This window comes from Heliangelus exortis, chromosome 6, assembly GCF_036169615.1.
Source record: "Heliangelus exortis chromosome 6, bHelExo1.hap1, whole genome shotgun sequence".
Taxonomy (NCBI): domain Eukaryota; kingdom Metazoa; phylum Chordata; class Aves; order Apodiformes; family Trochilidae; genus Heliangelus; species Heliangelus exortis.
This window is the reverse complement of record NC_092427.1, coordinates 1,240,576-1,266,451: the sequence shown is the minus strand read 5'-3', so window position 1 is coordinate 1,266,451 and position 25,876 is coordinate 1,240,576. Positions and strand designations below refer to the sequence as shown.

The window sequence follows — 25,876 nt, the reverse complement described above, 5'->3', positions numbered from 1 at the left end:
CAAACATTAGAATAATTTACATTTACAATTTTTTTTTTTATTTTTAATGGAAAAATAAAGGCAAACCTTTTAAAAGCAATATTTACTTAGAAACAATTATTTTTTTTTTTTTCTTCCTTAGGCAAGTTACGTAAATGCAAGGCAGTAACAAAATTTCAGACGTGTGTTCTACTCTTTACAAATCATTAGGACCTCTCAAAGTCTAAATTAGTCCCACCCCAGCTCTGCAGCCCCCACATCACCCTCCTGCTCTCTGCCCCCCCTGCTTGGGATGGTTTCAGTTTGTGTATTGCTACCTGCACCCCTCCTTACCCCTTACAGTGTAAATCCTGGAAAGGGAATTGACAAAAGTGACCAAAAATACATATTCTGTCCAAATCTGGGGTGATTGTAACTTCTGGGAGCACTCCCCACTGCCTGCTGGGCCATGAGGGGGCAAAGCCACTGCTGGAGCTCCAGCACCTTCCCAGATTCCCACCATAAACACACCACTGGAGACAGCAAATCACAAGTCCTGTTTGACCAAACTCAGCTGCTTTTTGCCCAAAGTGATGGGCAAGGAGGGGGTGATGAGGAAACTACTGCACCCCCTGTGACCCCACATCAGCCCAGTCAGTGGGGCCACCCCTTACTGCAGAGTGCCCTTGTCCCAGCAGTTTGGGTTTCACTCACTCCTTTCCCTCTCAAATATCATTTTTTAGGTGTTCAGCAGGTGAAGCAGGCTGCAGGAATTTTGGGGATAAATGCAGTGGTACCAGCTGCCCTTTCACCAGGCAAAAACGCACTGAAGGGGAAGCTGCACTCTTCAGGAGCCTGCAGAGCTCAAACCCCACAGGCAGAGGGGAGCAGTAATTTACCAGAGCTGTACAGAAGATTCAAAACTAGAAATAAATACTAGTAGACACTAGAAGACAAGGTTTAATAATTGATAAAAATGTACAAAAATATTCCCACCAGCGAGCGAGGTTTCCCCACGTTTTGTCACCACAGCAGCCACCAAGTGTCACCCAGCAGGGCTGGCAGCCCCTGCCTGCACTGCCCAGAGGCAGAAGGAACCCAGGGCTGCAGCTGAAAGGTGGTGGCACATTCTTCAGCAGGTTCTTAAGGCATTTAAATTCATTTACAATTGGATTTTTTTGTTTAAAGTTTTCTGAAAGGTGAAGCTCAACGCTGAGCACCTGCTGCAGGGCAGGGCTGGGGGGGGGGAGTCACATCCCCAGCAGCTGCAGCTCCAGGGATCAGAAAGTTTCCTATAAAAACCCTCTGAGGTGGTACCTTTCAGCTTTGGACAGCATGGGTTTGGCCAGTGACACAGTTCACAACAGAGCAATTCCCAGATCTGGTGGTTAGTTTTGTTTTGTTTTGTTTTTTTTTTGCAGTACAGATCAAGAAATGGAATCGTTACTCCCATTGCCTTCCCCTTTTCCAAAATAAAAACAGATCCATAAAACAAATGAAGCCAACAAGAAACTATATTAAAAGAATCTCTTCCTAAATACGAAAATTTTACCTGCCTACCCTGGGCAGGAAGAGCAGTGTTAACACCTTTCTAGGAAGGACTTAGCTAGAAAGGTGCCAACGCTCCCCCAGGCTGTGGGTGAGCAGGGAATGTCCCCCTGAGCAGGGAAGGTGCCCTGGGGGCAGGGGAGCACCCATCCCAACTCACCATCCCCCTCAGAATTTCATTCCCTGCTCTAGGTTTGAAGCCAGGCCCAGAATCTAAGAGTATTGAGCGTGTTGATGGGGTAAAATTAAAACCCACTGTTGTTTCAACAATGGAACTCAGGAGATCGGAACCCACGTCCTGAATTAGACATTGGTTTCTTTTATTATGCCACAATGTAAACATATTTGGTATAAATAATGTTCTCATTGATCTTCATCCAGTTGTTCCAAAAGAGTCCTCCTCTGTTTTTCCAACTCCCCCTCGCTCAGCTCGCTGCCCGATGTGTCCCAGTTCCCCTGCAGAGAGAAGGGAGGTCAGTGGGCAGCACCAGCTCCCCTCCACACTGACCCCTGAGCTCCTCCTTACACCCCAGGTCACCTCCTCAGCAGAAGATGCTGTGTCAGACCAATAATAATAATAATAATAATTGGGTTCTTCAAAGGCACCTGGAGGGCACAGCAGCTCGGTTTGAGATGATACAAAAAGCAGATGTGCCCTGGTCCCATCTCCTGTCAGAGGGTGAGCTGTTATCCAGAAGGACATCACCACCCCCTAAATCACCAGAGCTGGGCAAATAATTCTTTCTGGAGGATGCTTCACATCAATGAAAGTACAAATAAATTTGCACTTTTTATCCAAACCCTTCCACGTGTCTTTGATGCCAAAGCCCCTGTCACCCCCAGAGAAACACAGGGCTGCAGTCACACCCCCCACAGCCCCTCCAGTCCTGAACCACGGGTGCTGCCCCTCAGCTGTGAGCTCAGCCTGGCCCAGAGGGTGGAAAGGAAAGGGCAGTTCAGCCACCAAGACAATTTTGTTACAGCAGGGATCATGTTCAGCACTCCCTGCAGAATAACATCCTTCATTCTCACTTCACACCAAGCAGCAGCCATGAACAGCACGTCAGGAAACAGCCACTTCACTCAGCCAGGGAGAAGGAGCTGTATAATAAAGTTCTTGAATGTTTGGCCCTTTTTTTCATCTATAAATGGGACATAACTGAAGCTGTAGCACACCTAGAAACCCTGCACACCCCACTGCAGCCTCCCGCTGGCACAGCCCAAAGCATCAGGCAAAGAGGAAACAAGAAAGCTTACAGAATCTTTTCCAGGCCGTTTTTTAGTAGGAGATTTATGTTTTGATTCAGATCTCTGTCTAGCTCTATCCTTTTCACTATCTCTCTCTCTCTCTTTTTTGTCTTTTTCTCGTTCAGTATCTGATTCTGGTGAATCCTGTGTAAATAAAGGGGAAAATATTAATATTAAAGTATATTAATTTGCAGAAGAACCACACCTCGGACAAGTCTGACTCCATTTAAATACAGACCACATGAGAAAAAAACATGCTTAAGGTGGTTACTAATTGAGCACATCCTATTCACCACTGCAGAACTAAGCACTGCAGACACATCTCTGGAGGGGGCTGAAAAGCAGAGAGGTTTGTTCACTACTGAACATTCACCATTCTCTGTGCACGCCCAGACAGGGCACGCTGGGTGCTGTACAAGAAATCTCTTTGCAGCACAAATGTCATTCATTTTTTTAAGGTCTCTGGGAAGGGTGAAATCTGGGAGATTTTTGGTTTTCTGTGAGGTGGCTGCTGGGCCACAGCTGAGTGCTTTGAGGCTGCTGTGCTTTGGGTGGATATTAAGCAAGCTGTGGGGAAGGAGGTGGCATGGCTGTGTTTTTATCCCAGGTTTCATCCCAGGGTTGCTGAGCTGCTGTGACCCTGGGTGTGTGACAGCCCTTCAGTGCTCACACCTTACTCCAGGGTGTAATTATTGTCCCCCTCTTTGTGAACGTGGCCTGCTGAAGGGCACAGCCACCTGCTCAGAGATTACAGAGAGATAGAAGAATTCAGAGTTTTGCAGATGAGTTCAGAGACTCAAACTTCTTTCTCTGCCCGGGAGAGTAGAACATTCTTTGGCCTCAACTTGCAGAGAGTGAAAGCTCTTTTTCTGCTCTAAGTCCTTCTGGTGTTCCTGTACATTCCATGTCAGAGCTTCTAACATAACCTTGATGCTCAAGCAGACACAGGGGACAATGCTCAACAGAAGAAAAAGGGAAAAGCAGGCTGGGTTCCCAGTCCACTCCACACCAAGAGTGGACTCCAAGACTTGCTACGAGAAACAGCAAAACCCAAGGGTACTATAGGGCCCACCACATGCTGCAGTTAAACCCCCTGGATTCAGCAGTCTGAAAGGGTTTAGGATCAAGGTGCCTAACAAAGTTCCTCTGCTCCCAATGCCCCCTCACACAGTCACTGACCAAGGTGGATGGATGGTGACAGCCACCTCCAGGGGCTACAGAAACCATCAGCTGTCCCTTAGCCAGCTCAACACAGCCAAACTGCACTTACAGACTTGTGTCTTCTCTTCTTGCTCTTTTTCTTGTGTTTTTTTGACTTCTTGTAACTTCTCTCTGCGGAGAGAGGAAGCAGCAAAATGAATAAAAACTACAAAGACCCAGCAATAAAATGGTGCCACTCAGTTAAGAAGAGACCAACCCATCTCATACCCGATTCTGCGCTGGAAGAACGCTCGGAAACTGATCTGGACTCTGAACGCTGCCTCTTCTTCTTTGAGTGGCTGTCATCATCCTCAGACTCTGAGCCCTTGAGGGACAAACCCAAGGTGATCAGCAAGATGACAGCAACAAGAAAGGGTGACAAAAAAGCAGATTTTTCAGACCTGATGAAACCCTCACCGAGCGAGAGCGCGACCGCTTCCTGTGATGCTTTTTGGACTTCTTCGAATGTTTCTTGTTCTTTGAATGGTGATGCTGGCACTCGTGCTAGAGGAACAAGAGAAGGGAAAGGTTATCCTGGGTCTGCAGGTAAAAAAAGACACCCATCAGTCACACATTTCCTGTGCCAAAACCCATGAACAGCCACCAGCACTGACAGGTTCAAGTTGTTCAAGCACCCAGGAAATGCACAACCTGGGCACCGCTGCACGCAGCCTCTGTTACCTTGGCCTCTCCACCAGTGCTTCCAGTTTGAAGCCCCTGCTCAAGCTGGGAGGCAAATGTGAAATTCTGAAATGAAGCCACTTCTAAAACCCTAACAAACTCCAGAGAATGAAACAGAGAAGCCCAAACTCTTATCTGCTGCAGAACCCAATCCCACTCCCCGGGGCACAAAGTGGCGAAGGAGAGCGCCTCATCCAAACATCTGCAGCTCAACTGGTACCATGACCCAGCCAAAAATCAAGAGAGAAAACTAAAATTACACCAACACCCTTCTGCACATCAGCAAAAATAGTGGCTGCAGCAAAATTAAAAAAAAAAAAACCACAACCAAACATCTGCAGAACTTGGCGTGTTCCAGATTTGTAGTGAAAAAACTACTGCAGAAGTTCTACTTCCAGTTCCATCCCATTTGGTATGAAATCACAGCAATAAATCTCTTTTCTGAAGCAAAACAGGGAATTTTGGTGTTGACTTGTGAAAATTCTGGTGGGGATGCAGATTAAAAGAGCAAATATGTATCAAATTATATCAAGGAACTGTACCATGTTTCTTCAGTTCCTTACTTACTTTTGCTACCCACTGTTTTTAGGTAACACAATGTCTACTGCAACAGAAATCAGAAGAATTCTGCTAAAAATTCTCTCCCTTCCCACATAGTTTAAGAGCCAACCAACTAGGAGTTTTATTTTTTTTTATATATTCTCTAATGAGGAAAAACCAAAGTTAATACTCACCTCGAGTATATGCATGAAATCTTTAAATATTCTTTTCCTTTCAGACTCCAGAGTGATGTCTTCAAATGCTGGCTCCTTCACAAATCTATCTCTGATCTGTAAGAAAAATGGCAATGAAACACTAATAATCCAACACAGCCCTGCAGAAATAAAAAGAATATAGAAAACATGGTTCCACCAGCTGAAAAAGGCATTATAGAGTTCCATGGCTGAAGGTTTTTTATTGGCAGCTTCCCAACCAACCAGACTTGAGTCAAACTGCAGCAGGACCAGACTGTTCTCCTGCACGGGGCATCTAACCCCCAGGAGCTTGTTAAAGCTGGCAGCTTGATACCAAGCAGGCTTCAAAAGGTTCTTAAAGGTTATCTTAACCAGAAGAAAGTTACAGACTTCAAGGAAAAGAGAAAAAAAAAGGAAAAGAGAAAAAGAAAGGAAACGAGAAAAAGAAAGGAAACGAGAAAAAGAAAGGAAACGAGAAAAAGAAAGGAAAAGAGAAAAAGAAAGGAAAAGAGAAAAAGAAAGGAAAAGAGAAAAAGAAAGGAAAAGAGAAAAAGAAAGGAAAAGAGAAAAAGAAAGGAAGAGAAAAAGAAAGGAAAAGAGAGAAAAAAGGAAAAGAGAGAAAAAAGGAAAAGAGAAAAAAGGAAAAGAGAGAAAAAAGGAAAAGAGAAAAAAGGGAAAAGAGAAAAAAAAGGGAAGAGAAAAAAAAGGGAAGAGAAAAAAAAGGGAAGAAGAGAAAAAAAAGGAAAAGAGAAAAAAAGGAAAAGAAAAAAAAGGAAAAGAAAAAAAAGGAAAAGAGAAAAAAAGGAAAAGAGAAAAAAAGGAAAAGAGAAAAAGAAAAAGAGAAAAAGGAAAAGAGAAAAAGGAAAAGAGAAAAAGGAAAAGAGAAAAAGGAAAAGAGAAAAAGGAAAAGAGAAAAAGGAAAAGAGAAAAAGAGTGCTTTATCTCCATTTAAACTAAATTTTGGGGGACTTCAAGTGATGATTTTTTTTGGAGGCAGTGGTGTCTGTTGGTTGGGTTTTTTAGTTTTGAGTCAAACACACGTGTCCCTGGACTGAAGTCATCCACAGACAAAACAGCAGCTTTTCCAGGGCAGCTTGGGTAGGTGTGAGCTCTCCAGACAAACGCACCAAGAGCCCAGAGGCTCCAGGTGTGGTCAGCAAAGCACCAGCACAGAGCAGCCTGGGGAGTGGATTGGGAGGGATTTTCAGAATGGAAGGAGGCTGCATACATCTTCCCAGACAGCATCCAGCTCGATGGGAGGAGTGGCTTGTTTCAGCATGCTCTTGAAGGCTGACTCCTTCCTCTTCATCTTCCGAGCTTCTTCTTTCTCCCTCTCTCTTTCCCGGGCTTCTGCCTTTTCCAGCAGCTGCATCAAACAGAAAGAAGATCAGAGGGAAGCTATCAAATGGAGCATTCACAGAGCCTCCAGTTCAATAATGCAGTTTTTGGAAAGCCCAAGAGCTTGCCTTTACTGTTTTCTGTCAGTCATTTGGGCACGCAGGAAAATGAACCAATTATTTGTTTTTAAAGCAGGAAACTGCTGCATCTCAAACAGAATTATAGCAGAATCTAAAGTTAATCTAAACAGAATTACAGCAGAATCTAAACAGAATTATAACAGAATCTAAACTTAATCTAAACAGAATTATAGCAGAATCTAAAGTTAATCTAAACAGAACCACAACAGAATCTAAACAGAATTATAACAGAATCTAAAGTCAATCTAAACAGAATCTAAAGTTAATCTAACCAGAATTATAGCAGAATCTAAAGTTAATCTAAACAGAATTATAGCAGAATCTAAAATTAATCTAAACAGAATTATAACAGAACCTAAAGTTAATCTAAACAGAATTATAGCAGAATGTCAAATTAATCTAAACAGAATTATAGCAGAATCTAAAGTTAATCTAAACAGAATTATAGCAGAATCTAAAATTAATCTAAACAGAATTATAACAGAACCTAAAGTTAATCTAAACAGAATTATAGCAGAATCTAAAGTTAATCTAAACAGAATTATAGCAGAATCTAAAGTTAATCTAAACAGAATTATAACAGAATCTAAAGTTAATCTAAACAGAATTACAACTGAATCTAAAGAGTTAATGCATCAGGCAAGCCAGAGTGACACAAACACACACACACAGACAAAATCCCTCGTGAGAAAAGTCACCTAAAATAAGAGAATGTTACTGAATTCCTACAGCAGGATTTCTCAAGCTGAAAATACACCCCTGCAATCAGTATTTTGGGGACTGATCCCAGGAGAAGCAGCTCTAAAGCACAGAACCTCTCCCAAATATTACAAAAGTAGTCATGGCAATACAGTGGAAATAAAAGCCAATTCTTGTTTTTGCAGAAAATTCCATAGCTTTTTTCAAACACTCCTATATATTAATACTTACACTATTGAAAGCCAGCTTGATATTTCCTGCATCTAAAGTGGTTGCTCTTTTAGTTGAACTGATGACTGTAACAAAATCTTCAAAAGATGTATTCACTTCAACCACAAATCCCTTATCCTGTAAGAAAATTGCTTCACTTGGCATCAGGCAAGTCAGGAACTCAGTGCTCATGCACATGACACGAACACCATCTGAAACCCCCTCTCCCAGCAGCAGAGAGTTCACTTGAATGAGGTATTTGGCATTATCAGAAGCCACCTAATGGAGCACTTTCCCCTCTCACCTTTAGGATATCTTTTATTATCTTCTTCTCATCGTGGTAACGTGCTTTCAAGTCTTCAACATAGAACTTGAAAAGATCAAGTGCTGTTGATCCTGATGAAAAAACTAGATAAGTCAAAAGCTAGCTCTAACAAAAGAGCTGCATTTTTTTAAGACATTTAGAAAATATACAAACAACCCTGTTCTGTTCTGCCCCAAATCCAAGACCTTTACCTTACAGGCTTGGAAGAGACAGTGTTCTTACCAGGTTGACCAAGCATATTAGTGAATCTGATGTCTGAACTTATGGTTGGGTACAACTCCATCCAAGAGGACATGGAATGTAACTGTCCGTGCTCGTGCAGCTCATCCAAAAACAGCTACAAAACACAAGTGGAATGGAAATTATTTGTAGTCTTGGTGAACAGCTGGAGCAGATACCCTTGGTAACTGGGATTCCAGTTTTGTTAAAATGCAATTGGAAAAATACTGGCTTTACATTGCAGTTTTCTTCCTGCCTTCCTCCACCACTTGCAGCATTCCCACTGCATTCCCTTTCTGTTCAAATCTATTTCCTCTTGCCTTCCCCCGGGCTTGCAGCTTCCTGGCAAACAGCTCCACTGCACAGCAGACAAAATGCTGAGACATTGTCTGAACCCATTAGAAATGAACTGGACAAGCCATGTAATGAGGTGACACAGCCAGGGCAGGAGAGGAGAGGCCACCAACCTGGAAAGATTCCCTGTTTTTACGCTGCCGCCTTCTTTCTCGAAGCAAACTTTTCTGTTTTTCTTCTTCCTCCTCCTTTTCCAGTGCCCTGATATGTTCCTCGAAACAGATCAGTGCATCCTCCTTGTCCATGTCTGGCAACAGATACCAACAGAGTGGTAAGAATTTAAAAAAAAAAATTGGTATTTCCTCCCACTAGCTGCAGAAAGGTTCTTGTGATGAGGTTACGGCTGCTTCTTGCTGCTCTGAGGGGGAGTTCGTGACCTCTAAAATACACCAAAAATGTGCAGATCTTCCCCAGTCTGGGTGAATTTCATTGCCAGTACAGATCACAGAAGCCTTTATGGGAGAAATGTGGAGGATGAGCACTCGTGCACCTCCCCACAGCACCACAGAGCAGCTTTGCCAAGTGCTTTAGCAGCTGTTTAAATGCATTTGCTGCTCCTACAGTACAGGATCAAGACATTTATGAGAAAAATGTGCTCATATTGGAAAAACTGCCACCTTTCTTACTTCTGGAAGGGTAAAATGACTTCTCTAGGAAAGCAAACACAGGAAGGCCTCACTCAGTCTAGCAGGAGGCAATGCAAGTATAAAGCAACACAGATTACTTTGTCAAACACAACCTCAAATTTCCAGGGCAACACCTACGAAGGCCATTTGATCCCCACAGGAAAAAAAGTGTCCTTTTGTTTTATCATTAGGTAATGATTTTTGAAACTGATTCTGTTTCCTAGGAACTAAACAAGACAGGGGCCTTTACACAGGCTGCTCAGATGGGCAAGAGCAAGCCAGACCCAGTCAGGAGCCCACACTGCTGGAGGTAAATCCATTCTCTCTTCCAAGAAAATAAAAATAAATCCAACACATAGACTTTTTACATACTCTGAAGCTCCTCATCTTCTGCAAATGTAGGATTGTCCATCAGATACTGCTGAGCCTCTGACCAAGTAGTACAGTAAGTGACATTGGCCATGTTGTCTAGAATGTTCTTCAAAGCTTCCCAATTCCTCTTCCGTAACTGTTTGGCTTGTTCCTGCAGAGAAAACAGAATTTTTGGGGGGTTAAACTTGTACAGACAAAAATACATGACCCCCAAGTTTGTTCTCCAAGAAAACACAAAATTAACCTTTCATTTACACACAAAGAAGCGAGGTAATATGTTGCTTTTATGAACCAATAATTACGTAATACAATAAATGTGGACCCACACACAATCTTTCCATGCCAGCACCCACAGATAAACATTTTTAGTGGTATTTCACTGCCTGATTTCCTTTCCCCCAAGGCTGGTGGTCAGTGGTAGAGCTGGTGCTGCTGGTGCATCACTGCCAAACTGCAGGAAAGATGAACTAACCAGCTGAGTTAGGGTCAGACCCTCAGTGGGTTTGGCAGCACTGAGGTTAACAGACACACAGCTTGGTGTAACAGCCCCAAAACTCCACTGCTTGGAAAGTTCCTCTGCTAAAAGGCATCTGAAGGTAATTTACAGGTATCTTAAGGTACTTTACAGGTATCTTAAATTAATTTACAGGTACCAAGTGAAAAGGTAAGTTTGAAAGCAAGTTACCTTCTCTTTCTTAGACAAGAAAAACAAGACATCTTCATAAATTTCAAGGCGATCACGCTCAGATATTGCATTCCAGACTTCCATCTCCCCAAACATTTGTTCAGCTTTTCTGTGTGAAACAAAGAAAAAGAACACAACCATTTATTGCTGAACACCCCCTTAAACTGTCCCATCATCTTACAGTAACATCCATGAACTCTGCTGTAAGCAGCAATGCTTCTGTATGACATCCCCCCCCATTTTCTCTCCGGGCAAACCTTTTCTGTGACATCTTTTTGTCTCTGATACACAAAGGAAACACAAAAATTAAAGCTGATGCCAGTGTGCAGATCTCTCCACAGAAGTGCAAGTTCACCTGCAGGTGAACCATCAGGATTTTTACCAGAGGGCTAAGCACATGTTCAGGCCACAGCACATCACTCATTGAAGCTGTTTTTTGGTTTGGGTCTCTTCACTTCCCATCCTAAATGGTTTTGTTCTGGGAAAAGATTTGTGTTCCTATAAATTTTCAGGCTTTTCCAGGCTGAGCACACCCAGGGGTTACCTTTCACCAAGAGCAAATCAGCAAGGTTTATCAACCTGGCAAGACAGAAGAGACTGGAGCTTCATTTAATATTGTTCTTACTTGTATCTTGTGGTGGATGTCATCTTTTCATGGTTCTCAAGGAAACGCTGGAAGGATTCTTTAGCTTCTTTGTATTTTGATCTTGCTTCTTCTTTCTCTTCTTTTTCTGTTTGAACTTTGTAAGCATTGAAGGCTTGCTTTTTTTCACTTAATTTTGCCAAAGCACTTCATAGCAAAAAAAAAAACAAAACACCAAAGGAAACAACAATGTCAATTATGCAAACGGGAATTAAATTAGAAAAATAAAACCAAAGGAACAAATCTTTTTCAAATTAAAAATTAAGCCTAGGACTTGTGTTTCTTTATGTAGAAAAGGAACAAAGTTTCCTGACAATGGAACATGTTCAAAAATGCACAAAAATCTATTAAAACTACCACAAGTTATGTCAGGTATTTGTGTAGAAATTTGAGGAGGAAAGGATTAAGCAGTACCTGTATCTAGGATCATTAATGATCATTTTCATAGCTTGCTCCCAAGAAGCATTGGATGGGACTCTCTGTGAAAACATTAAAGCATTAACTAATTAGATTTGGAATCAACAATTTCTTAAAAAAACAGCCCTTAGAGGAAAAAAAAACCACAAACCAAAACTCAGAAGTGCTTTTGAGGTTAAGGCAATGTTCTTTGCCACTGATTTCTTTTAAGTTTTACTAAAAATCACCATGGAAAATGAAGCAAGGTACTTTTGGGATAGTTGCCAGTTCTGTAGTAAATTCTTCTGGAATTTTGTCTACCATCCAACTATGTTGAAACAAACAGATTCCACAGACTCAGAAGGAAAAATCAAAGCCACTATCATTTTACTCCCACTTCATCTTTAAAATTGAGAATTTCCCCCCCCCCCCCCCATTTCTTGTCTAGTACAAGAGTCCACTTCCACAACAGTGGAAAATCCCTCACACCCATACAAAAAGTCTAGCAGTTTCTGATAAATTAAGGTTTTGTAGTTTTGTAAACTATTAGGAATGTTAACCAAAATACCTTTTCTTTTAAAAGTTCTTTAAATGCTTGCTTTGCTTCTTCCTTTGTGTTCCATGTGTATGTTTTTTTAACTGGTTGGGCATCATCATCCTCCTTCTTTGAAGCAGCACTATGGACAAAATCAGTAATTTTATTATTTAAGCAATTTTTTTTTAAAGTTAGAACCACTGAAGAGCCACAAGCCACCACAATAAGATAGAATGTGCATTTAAAATAGCAACTCAAAGAAAAATACTAATGCTACATGTGATAAACACAATTTGTGCTTTAAGGCATCACACAGACACCATAAACATCTGATCAACAAAAGGAAACTATTTCAGAAAAGTGTTCTTGCTTAGGTAATTGCCTGCCTGCTGAAATTAACTACAAGTTATTCATAGGAAAATAATGCTGAATTTTAGCAGGACTATTTTGATCTATAAGATATAAAAATATAAACTGAAAATATGCCTCTTGCCTTTAATTGTCTCCTCCTGTCTCTAACCCCTCACAACATGCTGCTTTTTTGTTTGATGACAAAAATCATAAGCCATAATTCTCCAGATAATTGACTCTCCATTATTAAACACCAAAGGACATAATTTCTGGTGGAACAGATGAAGATCTATTTAATACAGCATTCTGGTAAAGCTAGCCAGATCTGTGAAGGGGGAAACATCCAGGGTAAGCATATTAAGTCACCCTGGGAAACTCCAAGAGCTATTGAAAATTCATGAAATGTTCACAGCACTGATGTCCTCTGTGGGGTTTAAGAGCTTTGGAAGAGGGCTGGCAAGGAGAGGGCATTAATTTCTCTAAAAATAGATTTAATACTTCTTCCTCTCTCCTTTACTCATTGTTCTTGTCTGCTGCCACTGATGCACGCTCACATTTCTCTGAAGAAACAGCCAAGTGTCAAAGAAGCCAACTGAAGAGAAAAGAGATCCTGGAAGAAACACAGAACAGCAGCACAGCCACAAAACCCAGCCCTGCCACTTACTCTCCTGAGGATTCCTGCTTGGAAGAGTCATCTGCTGCATTAGCTGCAGCTTCCCCACTCTGGTCCTGCCCAGCAGGTGCAGAAGTTGCTTGTCCCTGTTCCTCAGCTGTGGCTGTGCCAGAACTCTCATTTTCTGCCCCAGAAGCTGCAGCAGATTCTGCCTCAGAGGCTGCTGTGGCTGCAGAACCAGCAGTGGTGGTGGTCACAGCTGCAGCTGTTTCAGCAGCAGTGGTGGCTGTGGGGGTTGTGTTTGCTGCCTCAGCAGCTGAAGCAGCTGCTGCTGGAGTGGAGTCATCAGGCTTTATGCTGCAGGGGTCAAGAAGAGAGCAAGAGTCACATCCAGGCTGAATGGGTTAGAGAAATTCACAGTTAACACAACCAGAGGCTTAGGTGTGGTTGCAAAGACCCCCCAAAAGGACACAAACCACTCTTAGTTCAAAGACAGTCCAAGATTTACTATGCAGATCAATCATTCCAGTTCAAAAGAAACCTATAATGCATTATTTGAGGTTTTATTTACTAAGCTGCTCTTTGGAATGAACTGCAGGAAGGGGAATGATTTAAGGCTCAAGGACTAGGTTCCATTTTTAAGAAACATGCAGCTTGACATAAAAAACATACCTGTTTTCTTCAGCTTTAATCATTGCTAAAAGAGAAAGTGGAAAATACAGTCACAATATAGCTTAAAAATAGTTTGTATGTGCATGGTGAAAAGCTGCTGTTAATAGAATATTATACAATAAAGGTACAGCTTTAAAAATTTCCCTTACTATCAATATTTCAATTATTTATACCTGGTAAGACTGAGATCAATTCAGATTAAAACAAAATTGAGAAATCCCAAAACAGAAAGATGACAGTACCTAAAGAACAACTTCTTGGATTAAAATAATTTCAACATTAAGAGAGTTTTTTTAGGAACAGGCTTACTGAAACAGATTTTTCCTCTTGTTTTATTCCATCAGACAGTGATGCTTATCCTTTGTAGCACTTTCTTAAATTACTCACTTCTTAGCCCAGCTAATTGTGCAGATTTTTTCATCACTTTAGAATACCAGAGCCATGCTACAAGTGAAAAAGAGCAGCACAGCCCCACATGACCTTTGTACAAAAAAGGACACTGCTTTTTGAAGCACAGATGGGCAATAATAAAATAAAAAAAAAAACACTAATATTTTTACTGCACATTTTCTCTAAAAAAATGCACACACCCTGGTTCACTTCCTGCTCAGGGACACGAGGGGGAGCTGGTGCTGCAGCCACAGAACCAGGGAAGAACCCGGGGTGTGATGAAAAAAAAGGAGCCAGGGATGCTCCACCCAGAGCTCAGACCACATGCAGCTCCCTTGGATAAGTTTCATGGCTCCCACAACTCTGACTCCAATGCTTGAATCCCAAATTTTTGCAAACCTCCCTGCCACCCCTCCTTGCTCATTTTTGTTACCATTACCTTCCAGATCTTCAAGCTCTTTGGGCTTTGCCCAGCGTGATTCCTTTGTTTGGGAATTATAATAGTAGGGCTTTCCAGAATCTGATTTATACTCTTTCCAGGGACATTTAGACAACAATTGCTGGTGGTGAGAAAAAACAAGAGAAATCAAATTTAAAATGGTGTTTATGCTTTCCAAGGAAAATCCTCCCTATCAATAAGCAAAGACATTACTTATTTAAATACTACATCTTTTAAATAATGAAAAAATTCTGTAAAAATTGATGAAAACTCTTTTAAACTTTTATCCATTTTGAAGCCTCAAGTTCTACTCAAGGCAGTATCAACATTATTGCAACATTTCTTATTTGAAGAGTGTGCTCTCATTGGGAAAAAAAAAATAAAAAATCCATTGGCACAGCCATCCTCAGCATCAGAGGCCACAAAATTCTTGTGTCCACACAAAGTCAGAGCACAGCCTGAATTCCCCTGAGTTTATTTTACCTCAGCAGGTGTTTTGAGGTCATCTGGCTTCTCCCATGTGGACTGCTTGGTTTCAGTGTTATAGTAATAAGTCCTCCCATCAGGTGACTTGTGTTCTGTCCACGTAGATTTCTAGGCAGAGCAAAACACACCATTAATGATAAGCAATAACTGCTGACCAGGATGCTCTCAAAAGCCACGTAAAGAAACCCCCAAAAAAAGTTAGATGCAAGTGGAAAGCAGATAAACCTGTTTAGAGTGGTCTTCACTCACAGAGCTGTTGGTTGTGGCTGTTTGCTGGGCTGCACAAACCACAGGATGTGTTGTCTGAGGGCGAAACAAAACAGAGCTCTGAAAAGACATGCTGGTTAATGTGGGTTTGGATCTCAACAGCTCTCCTAAACATCCTAAACATCCTCAGCAGCAACAGAAAGACAGCAAATTAAACCCAGACACGGTCCTGAACTGCAGCAAGACTGGTGATGTGCCAGCCGTTCTCTCAAGACTTCATATAACTTATCAATATAAATAATATACACAAGACTTAATGCTTTATGTTCTTCAAAAACCACTGCAATGTTTTCAGAATTGTTTTGGGTAATTATCCAGGTTATTCTCATCACAATAAAAGTGTTTGGTAGGCTGACAATGCCAACAAAGTCCCAACACATCACAGAGGACTGAACAATATCAGAACCTTGACCTGGCTCCCCCTCAGCCCAGGAGGGGTGGCAAGGAGCAGCACAGAGGACACACTCCTTGCCCACCAAATCCTGCTCTGCACATGAGAACTGCCTAAGAAAAATCAGTAATATGTAACAAAAAAAAAAGTTACCCAAATGCAAGTGAAAGAAAAACTTGCTTACGAACTGGTCGCTAATATGGAAGGGAAAAAGATAAAAAAAAGAAAAAAAAAAATGGGGAAAAACACAGAACTATCTTCAGTGCAAATAAAAGTCCAGTTTCACCCTAAATAACAAGCTAGCCCAACAACTGCAAAGATTTCCATGTGAAAACAGTAACAGAGGTATCTAGGCTACAATTCACTTGCTGCTCAGGTAAAAAACCTTCCAATAAACATCTCAGATTGCTTCCTGCATGCTAGAACTAGAAACAAGCAGACTTTAGTGCTCAGAAATCAGTGGAAATATAACACAGAACAATCTTAGTTTAACATTAATTACAGCCTGGCAGTCAAATGAGCAAAGCAGCTCCACTGGAGCAGCAAACTTAGATCCAAGGTTTTCCCCTGAGCCTGTGAAGCCATTTATACACCACACTGCAACCCCCTGCAAGCTTGGCTTTCACATACCTGAGTTCCAGGAGGTGTCACACCTAAAAAATAAAATGAATAATCATAATTTTTCAAGGGTTTGGTTGCTTTGTTCCTCTATATGAAGATTCTAATTAATCAATGTTTGAAAGGAAAAAAAAAAAAAAAAAAAAAAAAAAGAGACAGTTACTGAAAATCACATTTTACAGAAAAGTGTAATTTATTTTCTCAATACTTCACTAACTTTGGTGAAATGGTAACAAATTATTTCTACTTACCTACTTGGGCATCCATACTGTTCACCCCTGGCTGTAGAAACAATCAACAGACATTTCAGCAATCACAACCAGATCATCAATAAATCCACAACCAAACATGCAATTTCAGCACCAAAATGCTCTACTGCCTCAAGAGGAGTTTTCCTAATTCCTTCCTTTTTCTGTAAGCAAAAATGTAGCTTGCAGGTTTATGTTTTGCTAAGGCTTCTCTTTCAGCTCTTTCCTACAAATATTATTAACAAAAAGCTCCAAGTTAAAAACACAGTTTCTTAAAAGAAGAAAATGTATTGGGTCTTTCAGAAAGCCCTCAGTGAAAATATTAGTATTAAACAACTTGGTTTTTAAAACAATCCACAAAAGCAGGGAACAAAGTTTTTGTGCTTAATACTTGCTTTAGAAAAACCCAGAGTTCTACAAGATGCAATCTGACTTGGGGATTTACTATCTACTTGGTAAGAAGATAAAAATAATTTATTTCTAAATTTAAGTGGCTAGAACTGATTTTAAGTGGATCTCCTATAGCTATTTTAATCTCCAAAAATATTATGTTAGAAATTTCTGTAAGAAATTTAGCCTTTTCCTCTTCAGAGAGGCTTAACATGAAATATCTGTTCATTTCCCCTCTACATTTCCACCCAAATAACTTTTCATGCCTTTCCCAATTTCAGTAAACTTGACTCAATATCTCAAACAGGCTGAATTTTTTAGGAATAATCAGATATACAGTGCTCAGGCAATCAGCCCTCCCTCCAAAGAGCCAGAGTTCCCCCTGACTCCTGCCCAGCTACAGGCAAGGGGAGAACAAAGGAGGAGGCCAGGAGTGCAGGAAACATTGGAGGAAGCAGAATCCAGAGAGAAAAAAAGGGAAAAGCAGAGACAATGAGAGGAAAGAGTTTAAAGACAGGTGAAAATCCAGAGGACAGCAAGTGTCACCCATCCTACCTCTTGCAGAAACCTTTTGTGCCATAACCCAGGTGCTGGATAAAATTTAACTGCAATTACCAGCAATGCTTTTTTCATAAAATCCAGCTCTAGGAACCCCAGGCATCCTCATCCTGAAGTCATGGCAGCAAGTGACAGACCTTAGAGAACCTGGGAAGTGGAACTCACCGGGACTGTGGGCTGCATGGCAGCTTGGGACATGTGAGACATCATCATCCCAGGCATCACTGACTGCATCATGCCAGGCATCTGCAATTAAACAGCACTTCAGATATAGTAAATGATATTTTAAAGAAGAAATACAAGGTTTCTTTTGTTTTTCATTTAAAACAATTAACTTTATTTTTTTTTTGGCACTACTTTCTAACGAAAAAACAACACCCAAACCAAACCAACCAACAAAAAAAGCCTTTTTATGCCCTTGTCAGCAAGAGGAAGAGAGGTTTGTAGAGTTCTTTCCTTGCATTACTCTCCTACAAAGCTGATATTGGGGACAGCAGTACTCCAAAGCCTGACAGGAAATATGGATAAAGACAACCATTGAAACCACAAAAGAACAGCAGCAAATATGTGTGATCTGTTAATAAGCCATTACTGAAATCTTGAGTTAAATCAGGTAAAATAAAGCTCAGGAAAGATTTCTGCAGAATTCCAAGGACACACAGGAACAAACCAGACAAAGGGAAGGAAAACTCAGAATCTAGGATTAGTTCTGCTCACGTTTTTTTGACAACTTTCAGCCTGCCTCCCTTTCATCTTGCCTCACAAAAAGGAAGAAACACTTTACAGAGACACTAGAATGTGAATTTCTTCAAACAGGTTCAAGATGAAGAGAGCTGTTAAATTTTAGGATGAAGCTCTAAAGCAATTCTGAACTGTTTGGGTTTTTTTAAAGGTCTGGAAAAAAACCCTCTTAATACAGAGACACCATATTAACCCATGTAACAGTGTGAGCTGGGTAATGGGGACAAACCACAGGACAGAAATGGAAAGTTTGAGTCTGGAGTTGAATCTGAGTTTGCTGGGTGGTCCAAAGAGACCCAAAAAAAGCACAGCACTGCTGCTCAGACAAGTTAACTTTTGCTCAAATGTTTGTGCTTACAGCCTCAAAGAGACAGTGAGGTGGAGGTTTTGCATCACTCAAGTGGTGCTCTGACAATGGCAAAAATATCAGTGAAAAAGCATTAAAAAAAAATTAAAAAAAAAAAAAAAATTTTTAAAAAAAGTGAAAAAGCTTGCATCTTGCCCACCATCCTTGCCCATCAAGAGCTAACAAGGCATTAAAGAAGTGGGGAAATGGACATAATTTAGGTCATTAGGAGTGTGAATTTTTGGGCACTCATCCCAGAGATGGGACATGAGTCAAGTCAACCCCCTTCAACCTTCCAGTGATGCCCCTTTACCTTTATTGTCCTTGGCAGGCTGGCCAAGTGACCCCATCCCCCTCTATCTTCAGGGAGCACCAGGTTCCCACTCTCCTCAGCTTGCATCTGGGGTGGAGAGGGGGCTGGGTGGCAGGGCTACTGCTCCACCCCTCACAGCCACAGGGTTTTCCTGGCAGGGTGAGGGAGGCCCCTCCTATTCCTCGCCATCCTGTAGAAGCAGGAGAAGAAAGCACTCTTGCCCCACTGCTACTGGCAACTAAGGGGGCTCTGAGCATGGGAAAGAGCTGAAAAAAACCCTGGCTGGAATCCCTGCACACTGCTCCAGTCCTACTCAGCACTAACCCAAAGGCAGCAGAGGAAATAAAAAAAAAAAATAACTGGGAAGGAGAGGGAATCCTTCTGCAAAAGCCTTTCCTCCGAATGCTGCTGACAGGGGGAGGTTGCTGCTCTCCACCTCCTCCTCCTCCTCCAGGGCTTCACCTCAGCAAGAAAATAAGTTACAAAACATTCCAGCCTGCAAAGCTGCACCAGGAAACCTCTGGCATCTGCTGGCAGGAAGAGCTTCACACCCAAGCACACCAGCAACCCCGGGCTGCTGGGCCCAGCACAGCACTTTGGTGTGAGAACAGCCCCCTCCTGCCCCAGCCCTAACACCAAGCCCCAATCTCCTCTCTTTAGCTGCCCTTTAACTTCAGCTCTTTGCTCTCCATCTGCCCAAAAGTCCTGAATTCACTGGAGCACTCACTAAAAAAAAGTAAAGACTGGAATATTCAATATCCAAGAGTGAGAGCAGTGGAAGGGAAGCTACAGAAGAACTGTTAACTAGAGGGGTAAAACAGAACTGCTGCTACAGTTTGTGATGTGCACATCCTTGTGCAGCTCCCTCTCCTGCCAGTGCTCAAAACCTCTTTAACTTTTACAGCTGCATTATTTTAACACCAGAAGTTCTCACAGGCTGAAGCTTGCTGGAGAGATCCCCACCAAGGCTTTATACACCAGTTTAAAGAAAGAAAAAGGAAACAAGATCCACGTGCTCTGTCCAAGGAAGACACAGAGTTGCCTCTGGGCTGTCCTCAAGGGGTGAATCTCCCTGCTCTGATCCACTCCATCCCTCTGCTCTACTTGGTGACCCTCAAGTGGTGCCACTACAACATTTATTCTACCCAGAAAGAGAACTGCTTCTTTCACAAGTTCAGAATTTAACCAGAAACCACACAGGGAAGGGTTTTTGATTACAGAAAACCAAACCTTTAAAAACTGTCCAAAAGCACTGACATGAATCAGGGTGCTCTGCCTGCCCAGCCAGGCTGAACCACCAAGTTTATTCTCCTGTGCCAGGGCAGGAGCAACAGCTGAACATGCACAGAGCTACAAACCACTCCCTAGGATTCAGGGAGGAATTCTGCAAAAATTCAAATTGGAGTTATTTCTTCCCTGTAATTTTCATCTGGGTAGACCTCAGAATTAAAGAAACCTGAAGTTCTCCACCACCACTGCCCCTGGAAAGAACCACTGCTTTTATGTTTCTGGTGTGAATTAGTAAAAAAAAACCCAAACAATTATTTCTTCAAAATCACTAGCAGGAAGTTTTACTAAACACTTAATTCTGGACCCAGACCTACAGGTATTTACAATTCAAGTGTACAGTGTTTACAATTACAGTATTTACAATTCCCAGAGAGTGGTTCTGCATGGACAGGATGGCACCAAAAACCCCAGGTTATTAACCTTACCCATCTGGGAGCTCTGTGTGAGGCTGACCCACCTCAGGGACTGAGCACTGACACCTTTGTGGGAAGAAAGGAAAAAAGAAAGAATCCCAAACCTTGTGCAACTGCCTTACCTGGCCCATTGGTGGTCCTCCCATGGGGGGCATCATCTGAGGCATCATGCTGTGAGGAACAGGGGGCATGTTTGGGGGTCTCTGCCCCATGGGGTGCATTCCCATGGGGGGGTAATGGGGCATTCCTGGGTGTCCCATCTGAAAGGCAGCAACCAGTGGGCAACATCAGCACAAAGCCAACAATCCAACCCCCCCCCAAAAAAAAAAACCCCATATTCACAACAATTAAATGCTCAGCACCAAAAAAAAAAAGCTGCACAATTTGAGATTGATGCTGCAAAACAGATTTTTTTTCTGTTCCTTCCTCCAGGCCCTCCAGAGCCAGAGCTAATCATCATTAACAAATCCATTTAAAATTAAAAAACCAACCAAACAACCCTCCCTCAGCTTTCACCCTGTGTCACAGACACACACACAACACACTGGGGAATGCAACTGTTTCTTCCTGCTTTTCCAGACAATTCCAATCAAGGGGAGACTTTGTGGCACAAAAGCCAAGCAGAGAAACAAAGAATCTTCTACAAGTGGTGAGCAGGTCCCAGAAAGCTCCTTCCCTGACCACCTCCCCTCTTGCTGTGCTTTCCTAAAAACTTGAACCCTGGTGCTGATCTCCTGCTTGCTGCAGCCATGTACAAAGTACAGAAATTAATAGACTTTTTTTTTTTTTTTTTTAATTACCAAAGCATATAAAGAGCTTTCTACTCTGGTCAGGAGCAATGGCTCAAAGGGTCTAAGGCCCTAAGACAAACTCTGGGAAGTATTTTACTAATAAAAACATAAATCTTACACAACCACAGGATGGTTTTGAGTGGGAAAGAGCACAGAATGTTTTTGAGTGGGTTTCAGATCACCAAGTGCATCCCCTCCTGCAGCACTGCCAAGGCCACCACTGACCCCTCAGCACCACATCTACACAGCTTTGAAAGCCCTCCAAGGCTACAGCACTTCTTTCTGATGCTTAAATCCTATTTTTCTAGGATTTTTTGTATTAGAAGACTCTGAAGGTGGGAGTGGGTGGCTCACACCCAGAAACTGCAAACAAGTAGAAAGGTTTGACACTTGTGAGCATCATCACACTTGACCAATCCCTCCCACACACCCTTCCACATCCCTGCCCTCTCACAGGACCCACAGTCACAGCTCAGCTGCTCAAATCCCAGAGTCTCAGAGGTTGGAAGGGACCTCTGGAGATGCCCCAGCCCCAGCAGGATCTCCCAGAACACACCCAGGGGGGTGGGAAAGCCTCAGAGAAGGAGACTCCACAAATCTCTCTGGGCAGCCTGGCCCAGGGCTCCCTACCCCACACAGCCAAGAAGTTTCCCCTCACACTGAGGCAGAACTTCCTAAATTTTAGCTTAAACACCCAGTATTCCTTCTCCTCTCACTGGGCACCGCCGAGAAGTGCCCGACCCCCTCCCTCCTGACCCCAAACTGGGGCGAAGGGCCCTAAAAAAGCCCCCGAGCCCTGGGCCCAGAGCCACCTTGCCTTGTGGGTGTCCCCTCAGTGGTGGGACAGGGCCCCCCTTGTCCCCTTGGTGACAGGTCAGGGTCCCCCTTGTCCCCTTGGTGACAGGTCAGGGTCCCCCCTTCTCCCCTTAGTGACAGGACGGGGACCCCCTTGTCCCCTTGGTGGCGGGACGGGGACTCCCTTGTGCCCTTAGTGACAGGTCAGGGTCCCTCCTTGTCCCCTTAGTGGCAGGATGGGGTCCACCTTGTCCCCTTAGTGACAGGACAAGGGGGTCCCTTGTCCCCTCAGTGGTGGGATGGGGTCCCCCTTGTCTCCTCAGTGGTGGGATGGGGCCCCCCCTTGTCCCCTTAGTGACAGGTCAGAGTCCCCCCTTGTCCCCTTAGTGGCAGGACAGGGTCCCCCCTGTCCCCTTGGTGGTGGGACAGGGTCCCCCCTTGTCCCCTTGGTGGTGGGACGGGGTCCCCCCTTGTCCCCTTGGTGACAGGTCAGGGTCCCCTCTTGTCCCCTTGGTGGTGGGATGGGGACTCCCTTGTCCCCTTAGTGACAGGTCAGGGTCCCCCCTTGTCCCCTTAGTGGCGGGACGGGGTCCCCCCTGTCCCCTTGGTGGTGGGATGGGGTCCCCCCTTGTCCCCTTGGTGACAGGTCAGGGTCCCCTCTTGTCCCCTTGGTGGTGGGATGGGGACTCCCTTGTCCCCTTAGTCACAGGTCAGGGTCCCCTCTTGTCCCCTTGGTGGTGGGATGGGGACTCCCTTGTCCCCTTAGTGACAGGTCAGGGTCCCCCTTGTCCCCTCGCTGGGAGGACAAGGTCCCCCCTTGTCCCCTCAGTGACGGGTGGGGCCTCCCCTCTCCCCTCCCTTTCCCTCTCCACTCACCATCAGGGACCCCCGGTCGACTCCTCCGGGCCTCATGGAGGGGCTGAGGAGGCTGCCCCCGCTGCACCTGCCAAGAAGCCGGCCCCTGAGTGGCTGCCGGGACGAGGGGCCGAAGGGCATGAGCGGCTCCGGCTCGCCGCGGGGCGGGAGCAGCGGGGCCAGCAGGCTGACTGGCTTGCCCGCTGGCCAATCAGGGCGGCCCGTCAGCCGGGCGCTCTTCGGTGATTGGTCGGCGGCCGAGGCGACGGGGCGGACGGCGTCCCCCGGCGTCAGCTGCATGAGGGGAGGGGGCTTGGGCAGCGAGAAGGGCAGCGGCTGAGGGGAGGCGGTGGCCGCCGCCGCCGCCGAGTCCCCACCTGACATCTCGGGACGACTCTCCGAGCTTCAGCGCGCCCCGGCGGATGGATGGATAGATGGATGGATGGATGGAGGGAGGGGGGAGGTGTCCGGCGCCGGCGAAGCGGAGGAAAAACGGAGCGGGATTAAAAAAATAATGATAATGATGATAAAAAATAGCGGCGGAGCGTAGCGAGCGGCGAGCAGAGGCGCTTCGCGGAGAGCGCGGCGTGCCGAAGCGGCGGGGAAACGGGGCCCAGGCCCGCCGGGCCGCGGAGCTGGCGCGGGAGGAAGCGGCGGCGGCGGGGGCCGAGCCGAGGGGACGCTGGGAAAGCGCTCACGTGGGGGCCGGGAGGTACCACCGGGAGCCCAGGGACGACGGGGGGAGCGGTCCGGAGCCGCCTTCCCACACTGCTGAAACACACGGGGAGGTGGTGCCGGAGCTCCCCTTCTCCTCGCCGCGAGTGGTACGCGCCGCAGGGGAGGCTCCGCCTCAGCGCTCATCTCCCCCCATTCTGTGCCGCGGGTGGTACGGGCCGGGCTGTGGCGGTGCCACCCCCGCGGCGGGAGGGAGGTGGTAGGAGCCGGGAGAGCAGCGAGGGAGGAGGAGGAGGCCATGGCGGGAGGGGGGGGTTTGGTGCCTCAGGGGCCACCCGGGGCTCCTCGGGGAGGGAAGGGGCTTTTCCAGGGGCTCCGAGGCTCCTCAGGGCGGGATGAGGCTCTTCAAGGGTCCCCGAGACTCCTGAGGGCGGGACGGGTTCCTCAGGCCAGCCCCGGGCTCCTTAGGGCCCAGCACGCCCACTCTTCCCGCCGCTCTGGGGCTGAGGTGGGCCCTGAGGTGTCTGTGGGGCTGAGGTGGGCCCCGGGTGGGCCCCGGGGTGTCTGTGGGGAGCAGCAGCGTTGCTGAGAGGCTGTGGCAGCTTCTGGGAGCCGTGTGGCTGCAGGGATGAGGTGGCCTTGTGCTAAGGTTGGGTTTCTGTGGGTGAGATGTGTGTGGTGCTGGGGGGCTTTGTGCCCTATAAAGCCCTGGTGTGTGTAGCTCTAACTCGTCCTCCAGTTCAGAGAAGGGAGCACACGCGTTTTTGTGTTGGAAGGGATCTTAAAAATTATTTAGTCCCAACCCCCTAGCTCTGGCGGGGATACCTTCCACTAGGCCTGTTCCAAGCCCCATCCAGCCTGGCCCTGAGAGTGTCCTGCCTCGAATTATACAATTCCTGGTGTGCTTTGGGCAAGCTGAAGGTCTTGCTCAACTTGACCTTGAGGCAGACAGTAATTAAACTGCCTTCCCCAAGGTTTTTGATTTAGGGCTTGTTCCAACGCTGCAGCCTTCCACTTCTGCTAAGGAGCCCTGTGGAAAAAAAGCCTGAGAGGTTTTATCCTGCTTTGTAATCCTGCTCTGCTGCCTCAAGTGAGAATTCAGTAAGAGAGGCTCTGGTGGGTGATGTGTGATGCTGCAAATGTGCTGGTGCTTTCACAGGTTCCGTGCTGCGTTTTTATTAAATCCTTATTTTATGAATGTGAGCTTGGTTTGACAGAGCTCAGCTTGACCCAGCAGCATCAGGTTTGCCCTGTTTCTTTCTGTCTTTTCTCTCCTTCCACTCTCTGGAGGTCAGGAGGGGCCTTACTGTGCCAGTCCTGCAGCAGGATCTGTCCTGGTCCTGCTGCCCCTTCCCAACTTGGGGTCTGATTTGAAACAGGGATGGGAAATAGGGAAAGCAGAGGGAGAGGGGGGGGAAACCAGAAAAGAAGAGCTGAAAATTGACACACTGTTAAAACTCACTAACTTCAACTACATGTAAAATGTCTTCAATAAAAGGGTGAAAACTGTGTTGCTTGGGGTTTTTTTAATATATGGTAGGTAGCTAGGTTTTTGTGAGAGTCTGTGCACCTCCTGAAAAGTTTTTGGTGTGAAAAAAGGAGTTAATTCATTGTATGAAGGTTAAATTGTATGGTACAGGTCTGTTTTGTTGTGTCTATGTATATATCTGTACATACATATGTGTGTGTGTATATGTAGTGTCAACTCAGTATGTCCTGATATTTGTAACTGACAAGTACAGGTGAGCACAAAATATACCTTTTTCTTCCTTTTTCTTCCTTTTTCTTCCTTTTTCTTCCTTTTTCTTCCTTTTTCTTCCTTTTTCTTCCTTTTTCTTCCTTTTTCTTCCTTTTTCTTCCTTTTTCTTCCTTTTTCTTCCTTTTTCTTCCTTTTTCTTCCTTTTTCTTCCTTTTTCTTCCTTTTTCTTCCTTTTTCTTCCTTTTTCTTCCTTTTTCTTCCTTTTTCTTCCTTTTTCTTCCTTTTTCTTCCTTTTTCTTCCTTTTTCTTCCTTTTTCTTCCTTTTTCTTCCTTTTTCTTCCTTTTTCTTCCTTTTTCTTCCTTTTTCTTCCTTTTTCTTCCTTCCTCTTCCTTCCTCTTCCTTTTTCTTCCTTCCTCTTCCTTTTTCTTCCTTCCTCTTCCTTTTTCTTCCTTCCTCTTCCTTTTTCTTCCTTCCTCTTCCTTTTTCTTCCTTTTTCTTCCTTCCTCTTCCTTTTTCTTCCTTCCTCTTCCTTTTTCTTCCTTCCTCTTCCTTTTTCTTCCTTCCTCTTCCTTTTTCTTCCTTCCTCTTCCTTTTTCTTCCTTCCTCTTCCTTTTTCTTCCTTC

The 25,876-nt window shown here is 44.5% G+C and overlaps 1 protein-coding gene across 12 annotated transcripts; it reads right to left on the bottom strand.

The window, feature by feature from the left end:
- Positions 1-892: 892 nt before the first annotated feature.
- On the bottom strand, positions 893-23,565 carry PRPF40A (pre-mRNA processing factor 40 homolog A). Of its 12 annotated transcripts, none has more exons than XM_071746337.1 (26): positions 22,900-23,565; positions 20,560-20,697; positions 17,500-17,580; positions 16,390-16,420; positions 16,151-16,173; positions 15,088-15,165; positions 14,860-14,970; positions 14,377-14,497; positions 13,548-13,572; positions 12,927-13,232; positions 11,945-12,053; positions 11,395-11,459; positions 10,963-11,127; positions 10,338-10,446; positions 9,653-9,803; positions 8,768-8,901; positions 8,304-8,418; positions 8,061-8,164; positions 7,778-7,894; positions 6,598-6,735; positions 5,370-5,465; positions 4,372-4,458; positions 4,183-4,279; positions 4,025-4,086; positions 2,764-2,898; positions 893-1,962 (listed from the first exon to the last, which is right to left on the bottom strand). In XM_071746337.1, the coding sequence occupies exons 1-26, from the start codon at positions 23,260-23,262 to the stop codon at positions 1,870-1,872; spliced, it is 3,054 nt and encodes a 1,017-aa protein (XP_071602438.1). In that variant the 5' UTR covers positions 23,263-23,565; the 3' UTR covers positions 893-1,869. The 12 variants fall into 12 exon arrangements, with proteins under 12 accessions (XP_071602438.1, XP_071602440.1, XP_071602442.1 ...); XM_071746339.1 differs by having other exon boundaries at positions 8,061-8,152; XM_071746341.1 differs by having other exon boundaries at positions 15,112-15,165; positions 22,900-23,525.
- Between the last annotated feature and the right edge of the window lie 2,311 nt (positions 23,566-25,876).

What these genes read in the sequence shown, in the direction of transcription:
- PRPF40A (XM_071746333.1), bottom strand. Translation starts at nt 23,262, where the DNA reads ATGTCAGGTGGGGACTCGGCGGCGGCGGCGGCCACCGCCTCCCCTCAG. An exon ending in TGACACCTCCTGGAACTCAG is followed by an intron (nt 15,190 to 16,150) that starts GTATGTGAAAGC and finishes ATGTCTTTTCAG; the next exon opens with AGCTCTGTTTTGTTTCGCCC. An exon ending in ATTTCATGCATATACTCGAG is followed by an intron (nt 4,459 to 5,369) that starts GTGAGTATTAAC and finishes TTGTTCCTCTAG; the next exon opens with CACGAGTGCCAGCATCACCA.